The 10,842-nt window shown below is 53.2% G+C and overlaps 5 protein-coding genes across 5 annotated transcripts; 3 read left to right on the forward strand and 2 right to left on the reverse strand.

The window, feature by feature from the left end:
• Window positions 1-702: 702 nt before the first annotated feature.
• PG994_001842 (serine/threonine-protein kinase ksg1) lies at window positions 703-3,283 on the forward strand (the record flags this gene model as incomplete). Its single annotated transcript, XM_066853251.1, has 4 exons — window positions 703-819; window positions 851-1,873; window positions 1,938-2,879; window positions 2,939-3,283. 4 exons carry the CDS (start codon window positions 703-705, stop codon window positions 3,281-3,283), a joined length of 2,427 nt encoding a protein of 808 aa, XP_066721392.1.
• A 1,969-nt stretch (window positions 3,284-5,252) lies between these two features.
• On the forward strand, window positions 5,253-5,524 carry PG994_001843 (uncharacterized protein; the record flags this gene model as incomplete). The annotated part of the gene is made up of 2 exons (XM_066853252.1): window positions 5,253-5,340; window positions 5,427-5,524. 2 exons carry the CDS (start codon window positions 5,253-5,255, stop codon window positions 5,522-5,524), a joined length of 186 nt encoding a protein of 61 aa, XP_066721393.1.
• A 267-nt stretch (window positions 5,525-5,791) lies between these two features.
• PG994_001844 (26S proteasome regulatory subunit N6) lies at window positions 5,792-7,334 on the forward strand (the record flags this gene model as incomplete). Its single annotated transcript, XM_066853253.1, has 3 exons — window positions 5,792-6,070; window positions 6,133-6,750; window positions 6,810-7,334. 3 exons carry the CDS (start codon window positions 5,792-5,794, stop codon window positions 7,332-7,334), a joined length of 1,422 nt encoding a protein of 473 aa, XP_066721394.1.
• A 312-nt stretch (window positions 7,335-7,646) lies between these two features.
• PG994_001845 (short chain dehydrogenase/reductase- variant) lies at window positions 7,647-8,674 on the reverse strand (the record flags this gene model as incomplete). Its single annotated transcript, XM_066853254.1, has 2 exons — window positions 7,647-8,290; window positions 8,407-8,674. The coding sequence occupies 2 exons, from the start codon at window positions 8,672-8,674 to the stop codon at window positions 7,647-7,649; spliced, it is 912 nt and encodes a 303-aa protein (XP_066721395.1).
• A 652-nt stretch (window positions 8,675-9,326) lies between these two features.
• On the reverse strand, window positions 9,327-10,650 carry PG994_001846 (uncharacterized protein; the record flags this gene model as incomplete). The annotated part of the gene is made up of 3 exons (XM_066853255.1): window positions 9,327-9,809; window positions 9,861-10,424; window positions 10,552-10,650. The coding sequence occupies 3 exons, from the start codon at window positions 10,648-10,650 to the stop codon at window positions 9,327-9,329; spliced, it is 1,146 nt and encodes a 381-aa protein (XP_066721396.1).
• Between the last annotated feature and the right edge of the window lie 192 nt (window positions 10,651-10,842).

Consider the following 10,842-nt stretch of genomic DNA (forward strand, 5'->3'; position numbering starts at 1 on the left):
GCACCCTGCACCCCGTGAATTTACTGCACTGTACTGGACTGACAACCTACCTAACCTACCTTCTCTATCCCACTCAACTCGACTACCTTACTACACACGTAGGTGCATTCGTTGTACCTGACTGACATCGCCAGGTACTGGCATTATTCTGTCTCTTCCCCCACCAGCTTCACTCGTTCCATCCTTTTGTGTTGTCGTCCATCGTTTCTTGTTCCTAATGCTCTCACTTCGACCGGCTCGGCACTGGAATACACCGCAACGGCACCACCACATCCCATTGCGATCCGCGGTTTCGCCCAGTCGAGCCCCCCATTTCACGATTCACCACTGAAGTCCAGCACACCGAAGCTATCGCGCCGACTCTCTTCCCTAAATAAATTTCGACCTTTTCTGTGATAAAACTCTCGTCGCGAGTCCACCATCGACCCATTCTACGGGTGTCTGCCAACGCCTGGATCCTTATAACCCAAACAGCCTCCATCACGACTACTTTCATTTGGTTGGGGCTTCTTCCACGCTTTGCTCAGACGCCGAAGGACTGCGTGTGGGTTGACTTTGGGTTCTGCTGTTTGATCCGTTTTGCTTGGGATAAAGGCCGCCTACGGACAGCCACCGCGGATCCGCCCCAGCTCCCATCCCACAAGCTCGACACATTAGACTTTCTCATCAGCACTATCCTAGCTAATAAGGCCACTCGCCACCATGAATAACGACCTAAGTCTTTCTCGAGCCCTTGGCGGCTTACGAATCGCGAACCCTGACGACGCCGAACCCAGTCCTCAAGAAGCTTTGGCTGAACGTGACGAGGCTGCTCAACCTGTCGTCTCCCGTCAGACTTCTAACAGTGTAGCTCAGCTACAAGGCCAAGACTCGCAGAGTCCAATTCGGCCCCAGAGCCAACCCGAAACCCAAGAGAGCAGAAGCCAACCCGTCGACCCCGGCCTCCCATATCCAGATCCCCAGGGGCAACTCTCGAACCCATACCCACACCACACGTCTCCGCCATATTCTGGTCCGTCTGCACGGCCTGGTTCCGGTATATACACGGCTGCGGAGCGAGACCAAGCGGCTGATTCCTACAAAATGCTACGGTCTGAGGCATCCTAGGTCGTCCATGTACAATATGCCGACAAGACAAGATTCTCGGTCAAACCCCAACTATACCACAAATCCTGCTGCTGTCCCCTCGAGGGAATCCAGCCATCGAGATCGATCCTACAACCCGAACAGACAGGCTCCTCCGGGACCAGGCGGTGGTGGTCCCTTGCCTATTAGGAGAAGCTCAAGGGGGATGGGTGGGGGATACGCGTCGATACCTGGCATTCCCACCGTCCCTGAGCCTCGAGGCCCAATTCGGCCTGACCTGCCCATGTCCAACAGCAGCGAGGACTGGAAGGACAGAGGTGCGGCGGTCAGTACTCGGAGAGAAATCGACGCAAATGGAAAGACGATCGTAAAAACCGTGAAAAAGGGGGTCCGTGACTTCTCATTTGGTCGTGTCCTCGGCGAAGGATCATACAGTACAGTCTACCTTGCTACCGACCGACAAACACTCAAGGAATATGCCATCAAGGTTCTGGAGAAGAGGCATATTATCAAGGAGAAAAAGATCAAATACGTCAACATCGAGAAAGATACCCTGAACCGACTCACAGAGCATCCGGGCATTGTCCGTCTCTACTATACCTTCCAAGATGAGAATTCGCTCTACTACGTGCTGGATTTGTGCAACAGCGGAGAGCTGCTAGGTGTTCTCAAGAAGACGGGGACTTTTGATGTTGAATGCGCAAGGTTCTTCGGGGCGCAGATTCTCGACTCCATCGAGTACATGCACTCTCGAGGTGTTATTCACCGTGACCTCAAGCCCGAAAATGTTCTCCTTGACGATTCTATGCATGTTAAGATCACTGATTTTGGCACCGCTCGGCTTCTCACAGACCCCCGTGCACCGCAGACCCGCTGCTGCTGCTGCTAGGACGGACGACCGCCCTGGCAGAGATAGGCCACAGGATGATACAAGAGCCGAGTCATTTGTTGGCACCGCTGAATACGTGAGCCCCGAACTGCTTCGTAATAAGAACGCTTGTAAGGCGAGTGATCTATGGGCTTTCGGTTGCATCATCTACCAACTCCTGGCTGGGCGGCCACCATTCAAGGGGGGTTCCGAATACCTGACATTTCAGAAAATCGTGGAACTTGACTATGGGTTCCCTCCCGGCTTCCCTCCAGCTGCCCAGGACTTGATAGAACGTCTTTTGGTCTTGGATCCCGGAAGACGACTCACCATCGAACATATCAAAAACCACGAGTTCTTTGATGGCCAGACCTTTGGTAAGCAATTATGGAGAATGAAGGCTCCACGATTGCGTCCGTATGCACCACCTCCACAAGAACCCAAGATCATCAACCTCAACGGCGGCAGCTCAAACTCGCCCCAACCTGCATCTCAGCCACGATTGCACCCAACCAACAACAATGGTATGAACGGCTCAGTACGCACTCCTGGGCGTATAGTCACGGATATCCCCCCGCCATCGCAACTGGATATTGAATGGTCTCCTGTCTTAAACCGCACCAATGAGAGAATATTAAGACTTGGCGACCTGTTGGTTATGTCGACGCCCATCCCGAACAGTCCACATGCTAAGGGTGGTGGTGAGCATGGAGAGGGACACAGGAAATTTGCTCGTTTCTTTGGAGGAAGCACGACCAAGAAGAGGCAGCGGCTTGTGATGATTACGTCAAGCGGCCGGATCGTGCTGGCCCCGGCAGGAGGCGAGGAGAAGAAATCCAAGCAAGAAATATCACTTCTTGCGCCCGATTGCGCCTGGAGAACCCAGATTGATGCCAAGGGACAGACAGTCTGGTGTGTCGATTCGGTAAGTTGATCTGACAAACGCGTCCCACCTTACAGTGTGATCATGCTGACCTTAACAAGTACGGGATGCACTATACCTTTGAGGAACCCAAAGCTGCGAACTCTTTTGATTCTTCTAGGCCCACTGCCGACGACTGGATCGAAAACTTGGAGCAGGCTAGAGACATGGCCGTATCGCTGAACAACAACGACAACGGTTTTGGTGACATGTCGTCATCTATGTCTAGTCCGGCCAGTACGTTCGGTGGCAATGGTGCTTTGAACTCGGAGGGCTTTGGTATCAGCGATAGGTCGCACAGGAATCATCTCAGCAAGAGCCAACTGAGTCTGGAGGACACTACGACAACCAAGCGCAATCGCTTCAGCAAGCGTCAGTCCAAGCAAGGACTTGGTCCAGCATTCTAAGATTACCCGGAGATGGTGGCCGATTCTGCTGCACAATACTTGCGGTGCCTAGATCGAGAGTCACGGGTCCACTTCACTTTATTTTCTCATGTTCAGCGCGGGCGTAGCAGGTTCTGGCAGCACTTTTGATGATGACCGGGGAGAACAGGGAATCTGGCTAGCAGTAGTCTAGCAGATGCCAAATGTTGCCCAAACACGGTATTAACACGGAAGGTGTCTCCCGAAAATCACTTGTTAACTGGGATAACGGGGTTTTTTCTATCGATCACAACCCCTTGAATTGCATTTTAATCAACTTGGTGCCTGCCTTGATGAGGTTTGCAAGGCAGTCGCATTGAACTTCGTCTTTGCGGGAACGGATGGGACAAGATGGACCTGTAGCAAAACAGCATCTTCTTGTTTCTTTTTCTTGCGTTCGGAGGGGCGGCCGAGTAGAGGGCAAGTATGAAGAGGTCCTGGGGCTATGATGCTATACATCATCCCCGGGCCAGCATTGCATATGTATGGAGTATTCAGATAGGACAATCAGGAGTTGGCTCAACTCGATGGTTCCAGACTAGATGCGGGACTTGGGATGTAGGTCTATCTACCTATGGCACTTAGCCTCCCTATTCAAATACACATTGAAGATATAGCTATCTGCATATAATAGTAATCTACAATGTCCAGATTGCTGGAAGCGATAAGAGTACTCTACTGTAGGTAGGTATAGAAGAAGACTAGCCACACTGCGCCGCTTCGCGGCTCTAACTTACTTAGGTTGTAGCGAGGGATACGGCCACGTACGCCGACACCTGTGACCAGCTCTTTCTTTTATCGCCGATACCCCTTAACCCTTCCCTCCGTTAGCAGCCCCCTATTAACGTCGTCAACCCCTTCCCTCGTCGGCGCCAGGTCCCTTCCCGCCAGGTCCCTTCCCTCGTCGGTAACAGCTCCCGTCCCTCGCTTCTTTCCCTCGTTAGCGCCAGCCCCCTTCCCTCTGCTACCGACTGCCCCTACCCCCTCGTCGACGCCAGCCCCTTCCCCTCACCGGCGCTAACTCTTTTTTTCTTCGACGCCAACCCTTTTTCCTCGTCGACGCCAGCCCTTTTTCCTCCGTCGCCAGCTACCCCTCGCCGACAAACCGGAAAAGCCACCTCTAACCACCCTCTCACCACGCGTACGGCTACGACCGGCTATTTGCGCCTGCGCACGGCAGCACGGGCCGCCCGAATTGAGTCGGGTGTCAGTTTTTTTTTTCGCAAACCTACGGAGGGCCCCTTCAAAAGTCTTTACATACCCCCTGTCGCCAAGTTTCTTGGCACAGTTGTATGCCAGCTGCCGCTCTACCGTAAAGAACTCACAAGCCCAGACGGAATAGAGCAGGGATGATTTAACCAATCAAGATCTACGTTCAGGGAATAAACTGTCTAAAACGGTGCTCTAGTACAGTTTTGCGTGCACGTCGGAACGCCAGCTGACAGGACGGCCACTAAGAGCAGTCTTGGCTACAGGGGGTATGTAAAGACTTTTGAAGGGGACCTCCGTACTAGTACTGTAGATATCTCAAGTGCATACCGGTATTGATGCCCTCTATAGAGCACGGGCCACTACAGTTGGGAAGAGTCCAGTAAAAGAGCCTCACATGCTCCACTGTTTTCGTCCAGCCTCATTTTAGGCTCTAGTCCCAACTGTAGTGCAAACACCAATCAAGACCATTGATCACCGCCAAGCCAACAGCAAGTCGCGTTTGGCCGGGAGAGAGACGAGACCGTCCAGTTCTCCAAAATTTCTCGATCGCGAACCTGACTTACAACCTCCGGACCAAAAGCCCATCGCCCATCGTCGCACCGGCCAGCACAACGCTACCCAACGCTACATACGCTACGGCATCCTGTCTCACCAGGCAACAAAACGAATCGAACATTCGTGATCCCCTCTTATTATCCTGTCAATTGCTTGGGTCGTTCGTTGATGCTTGGCCGTCAAAATGCAGCCCGCTTATCGTCAGTTCCCGCAACAGCAGGTGCCACCTCGCACTCCTCACTCGTCCGGCCCGCGACGTGGAGGGGGCATCGGTACGTGTTCTTCTCTGGATTGATTCGTCTTTTCCTTGCTTTTGTTATGGAATGCATTCGGTATCTCGGTCGTCGCCGCCTCCAAGGTTGCAACACAAGGCGCAACGGGGACAAGTGGAAGAAGCCGGGCCTTGGGTCTGCGCCGCCAGTGCGGTCGTCCCGATTCGACACAAACACGCTATAATCCGCCATTTGCTGGCTTTACATGATGAGCATGTCACGACCATTCCTCAAACCATACCCCACACAGAAATCCATGGCTCCACAGATCATTCAATCAATAGCTAGCCATCAACTAGTGCCAGGGTACCCGTCTTGATCTTCTGGAATCCATCTTGCCCTGTCTTGTCTTCATGCAGATGCAGCTGCTGCCCGTCACCTCCATCGCAACCGTGTCTGGCCAACCGTTTACCACTGCCTTCCCGAACTTACCTTCGCTAACTACTTGGTCATGGCAGGCCCTATGATGTCCTCGGGACCTCACCACCAAGTTCCCTTAACCCAGGCCCAGGTGGCACAACAACAGCAGGCCGCCGCGATGCAAGTCGAGATGGCGAAGCGACGAAGCCGCAAACCCACTGATAAAAACCTCCCCGATAATATTGACGAGTGTACCATTGGTGAAATGGGCGTCAAATACAGAGAACTGCGCGACTTCGAGCGGCGGCTTGACGCGACCATGACGCGAAAGAGATTGGACATCGTAGATTCCGTCAACAGGAGCGTGAAGGTAAGCCAATATTTTACCCCTGGCTCAATTGGGAACTTTCGTTAACGGGCGGCCGGTCCAAGCGATGGAAAACGCTGCGTGTCTGGATTTCCAATACCGCTGAAGACCAGCAATGGCAGAACAACGACCTCAACGTACCCGCTTTCGATTTCAGCTCGAATCTGGAACCCACCTATCGAATCAAAATCGAAGGTCGCCTTCTCGATGATGACGACGATATGGACAAAGAGGATGCCGGCGACGAGGATGAAGAAGACAAGATGGACGAGGACGGTGCCGATGCCAAGTCCAAAGCAACCAAGGCACCCAAGTATCGCTTCTCCCACTTCTTCAAGGCCTTGACAGTCGACTTTCCTGCGAATCGCAAGGGCATTGATCAGAGCATGGAGTGGAAAAAGCCAGAACGAACTGGTCCCTCAACCAACCTCCCGGCTTCTGCGGACTTTGACGAGTTGATCTTCAAGCGCAGCGGCGACGAGAACATGCACATCGTCATCAACTTGACACGCCATGAAGACCCAGAACGTTACACCGTCGAGCCCGCTCTCGCCGACATCGTCGACAAGACAGAAGCCACACGGCAAGAAGTCGTCATGGCTGTGTGGGACTACATCAAATTCATGGGTCTGCAGGAGGACGAGGAGAAACGCAATTTCAGATGCGATGACCTTCTAAAAAAGGTACGGTGTTACTGCTGACGGACTATTTGGCTTCAATCCACTAACTGAAGGACAACTAGGCTTTTAACATCGAGACGGGCTCTATCCCCCTCCTCTACAACTACATTACGCCCCAGTTGAAACCTCTCCCGGCCGTCAAACTCCCTTACACTATTCGGGTGGACGAGGAGTTCCATAAGGACCCCAAGCCAACCGTCTACGACATTCGGGTGGCGGTAGATGATCCCCTGAAGGAGAAGATGGTGACTTTCCTCAACAATCCTGGATATGCCAGCATGCTCAAAGAGGTTGCTTTGCTTGACGAGCAACTTGCTACCCTTGTGCAGGCTATCCACGTGTCCAAGTCTAAGCATGCGTTCTTGTCTTCATTAAGCGAAGACCCAGCTACCTTCGTCAAAGACTGGCTCAGCTCTCAAAAACGGGATCTCGACATCATCATGGGCGAATCCATCAGAGGCAGCGGTGAACATGCCGCGACGGGTGATGAGTGGAGGACGGGCGGCAAAGACAGCGTATGGAACACCGTCAACGCGAAAGAATCAGTTACAATGCTGTTGGCAAAACAACCACACGTTCCACGCTAAAGCTTTGCATCTGGTTGGGCAAGGGGCACGGATTTGACGTTTATCGTGGAAAATGGGGAGTTCTCGGCGTGTTTAGTCTATGCTCGATTATGTGCGTCAATCACGATATCCAAGAGGGCAGGAGCATTCGTTTATGATGATTTATATTTGCTGTACTACTACATATGAGGAGAACTCTTGCCACGTACAAGATCCGTCTGGCTGAAGGAGGCTGTGAGGTGGCTAATGGATAAGAATTTGTTCCGCCAAACTTGTTGATACCGGTCTGACTATAGCATACCACCAGTTGACATTCTCAGTCCTTTCTGTTGCCTATTTCATGAACTCGGCAGCCTGCTCCTTGTACTCCTCGCGCCAGCGACTCAGCGGCGGCCTCCCGTTGATAACGTCGCCGCCGCTCCACGCCATGCGCTTCTTGTCCATCCCTTCGGTGACCTCGTTGTCGGGGCATATGACCCAGAACTGCTTCTCGGTCATCTTCTTCTCGAGGTACTCGACCACGTCCTCGGGCCACCACGGCGCATCGGGCTTCTTCTTGCCGTCGGCGGCCCCGGCGGCAGCAGCCGTGTCGCGGCCGCCGCCCGGTTGGCCGCCCGCCAGCCCCGTCCACGTCCACCCGGGTACGAGGAGGTGCACCGAGACGGACGGGTGGTCGGCCCGCAGGTCGTACGAGAGCTGCTCGGCCAGCGACTTGACGGCCGCCTTGGACGCGTTGTACGCCGGGTTGCCCGGCGGGTTGGTGATGCCCTGCTTGGAGCCCGTGATGACGATGGCCGACGACGGCTCTGTCTCTGTCTCTGCCTTTGAGGACGACGACTTGATCAAGGGGAGGAGGTGGGTGATGCCGTGGACTACGCCGAAGATGTTGACGTTGAGGATTTTCTCGAAACCCTCGGGCGAGTCGAAGCTGTGCTTGGCGCCGGTGCCGGCGTTGAGGGCCAGGAGATTGATTTTGCCTTTTGGTCGTGTTAGCATGCATAGCAATGAAGTTGCTGGTTTCTTCGTTGCCTTTTTCAAGCACACTACCCCTCACGTCGTGCCACACATATATATACCCAGATGTAGAGGGAACAGAGAAAAACTACCATCAAAGTCCTTCTGCATCTTCCTCCTTGAAGCCCGCCCAGTCCGCCGCCCTTGCTCACATCCATCTGGTAGGTAGCGGCCACGTCTGCGGGGACCTTGGCCAGCAGCTCAGTGTTCCAGTCGGCCACCAGGACCTTCATCCCGTAGCCGGCGCATTTCTTGGCCAGGGCCAGGCCGATGCCGCTCGCGCCGCCGGTGATGACGGCCGTGTTGCCGGTTTTGAAGATTGCAGATGATGACGATGATGATGCCATTGTGCTCTTATTGTTTACACAGGTATGGGCTTTCTGTGGTTTCTCTCTTCTTTTTCTCTTGGTAAGACCTTTGGAAGCTTGTCCTTTTGCTCGGCTTTAAGCTATAGTAATCGCCGTAAGAGTTGGAGACTATTAAACCTCGTCTTGGATATATATACTTGCACATGTAAACGTCAGCCCTAGAGGGAGTTGCCCCACTCGACATGCATAGGGGCTTGGACTTGTAGGTATGATGACATACATTCATTACCAGTTCGACTTGTGGCTGCTAAGGTTAATAGGATAGTTCCAGCCTGGGAACATGGGATCTCGATAACATGGAAGCGGTTTCATATATAGTATATCTTGAGAACGAAAGGCCACAAATACCATCCATAGCTCAACTTTTCATTATTCATTAGACCTGCCTTAAACGCCTAGCTACATGCATCGTAATGATTTCGCCGTCGGGGCTGCTTTTGCAAGTCTACCGCGCGCATCACGCCTGCGGCCTCCCCTTACATTCTGCCACCATGTTTTGGTAGCTGATGGCCCTCTGCCGCGACGACGTGCACCCTGCAAGGTACAAGACCATAAGTTCTCCTCGGATCCATATTACAGATGGTCGTGTATTATAAGAGGTCGCCTAGTAACCGCCAAACTCGTAGGTCGGCTAGGGGCCCTGGGGCATCTGCCTCGCCGGCGGGACGGGGTTGGGTGGCATATTCCGGATCTGCTTGATGAGGAACTCTCTTTCATCAATGAACTGTTCGTCGTCTGTACGGTCCTCCAGAAAGTGGCTTAGAAAATTCAGCAGCTTGTCCCTGTTCATCAACAGGATCTTCTGTACTGCGACCGACTTATGAGGATTCGCAACGAAAACCTTGAAAACATGGAAACCCTCATATTGGACCATTTTCCTATCGTCGCGCAGTAGATTCATGCAGATTTTGAGATGTTCGCCGCGGTCTACGTAAGCCGTCATGACATTGTAGTTGGAGCGGTCGAGCAATATCTCGCCGAGCAACTTGATGGACTGACGCTTCGTGACATAGCTATTTGATTGAACCAGAACATGGTTATACCTGTCAAAGAATAGCTCGAAATTGACAGCCAGGTAGCGCGGCACAAGATCTTTGTGCTTCGTCAAAAGTTCCTATGCGAGCAGGTGAGCAGTTGAAACAAATCAATGGGCCGGTGACCTTACCCTGAATGTGGTGAATGCATCAGCAGCGACCTCGAATGAGCTCTTGTCAATCCAGTCGAAGAATCTCCAGAACACGCCACTGCCGCTCTGTGGCCGCTCCCTTTCAATAGCTGTTACCCCCTTTAGACTCGAACCGGGCTCCTCTCCATCATCATACAGTATAATGGCCGCCGCAGCTTCACTCTTGAGCACTTCGCGCAGTACCGACCCGGCAGGCGTGGCGCTTTCCTTGTGCTCGTAGCCACGACATAATTCCAGCAAGACTTGCGGCTTGTTGTTGACTACGTAGCTCAGTGCGACGGGATCGGTCTTGGGGGATGCGGTTGGCGGTCGGAAGCGAAACACGTAGGAGAAGATCACTTGGGTGTCTTTCCGCGATTCGAAGGGCAAGCGCCAGAGGTGTTGGGCAAGCAGCAGTAGTAGGTCCTCCTCTATCAGGCCTTGCACCAACTGATATACCTGGTCAGGTGTACTGTCGGACTCTGGCGAGGCAACAAGAAGTGTAAGCAGCACTCCGTTACAAATTGGTCCGCGAAAGACAATTAATTGACCGACCTGGTGTCCCTTGGAGTATAAGTTTCATCTGACTGAGTACCTTGGCCAACTCCTCGGCCTACATAGCACAGCCCCTGCATGTCAGCCCTGTAGTAACCATTGAAACAAAGACAGTGGGTACGAGGTGAACACCCACCTTGCCGGGGACTTCGAGCTTGAGTACATGCTCGCGAGCTTGCTTGGACAAGTCGAGTGTGTTGGTTCGAGTGCGCGCGCGGCCGAAGAGGAAGGACATGATTGCGGAGATTGGTCTGGGGGGCGCTTTGTGGGTGAGTTCCAGGCGGTGCCCAACCTTGAGAGCTGCAGAGCGGTGGAGGGTGCAGGTAGAGAGACGGTCCAAGAAAGTCGACTTGAGCGACTAACACCACAGGGAAGACGACAGGATCGCAGCAGGTAGAGTCAAACCCTGGGGCAAGGGGTGCATTAA

This window comes from Apiospora phragmitis (assembly GCF_038363925.1).
Source record: "Apiospora phragmitis strain CBS 135458 chromosome Unknown utg000002l:1.0-5516284.0:1.0-5523493.0, whole genome shotgun sequence".
In the NCBI taxonomy this organism is placed as follows: domain Eukaryota; kingdom Fungi; phylum Ascomycota; class Sordariomycetes; order Amphisphaeriales; family Apiosporaceae; genus Apiospora; species Apiospora phragmitis.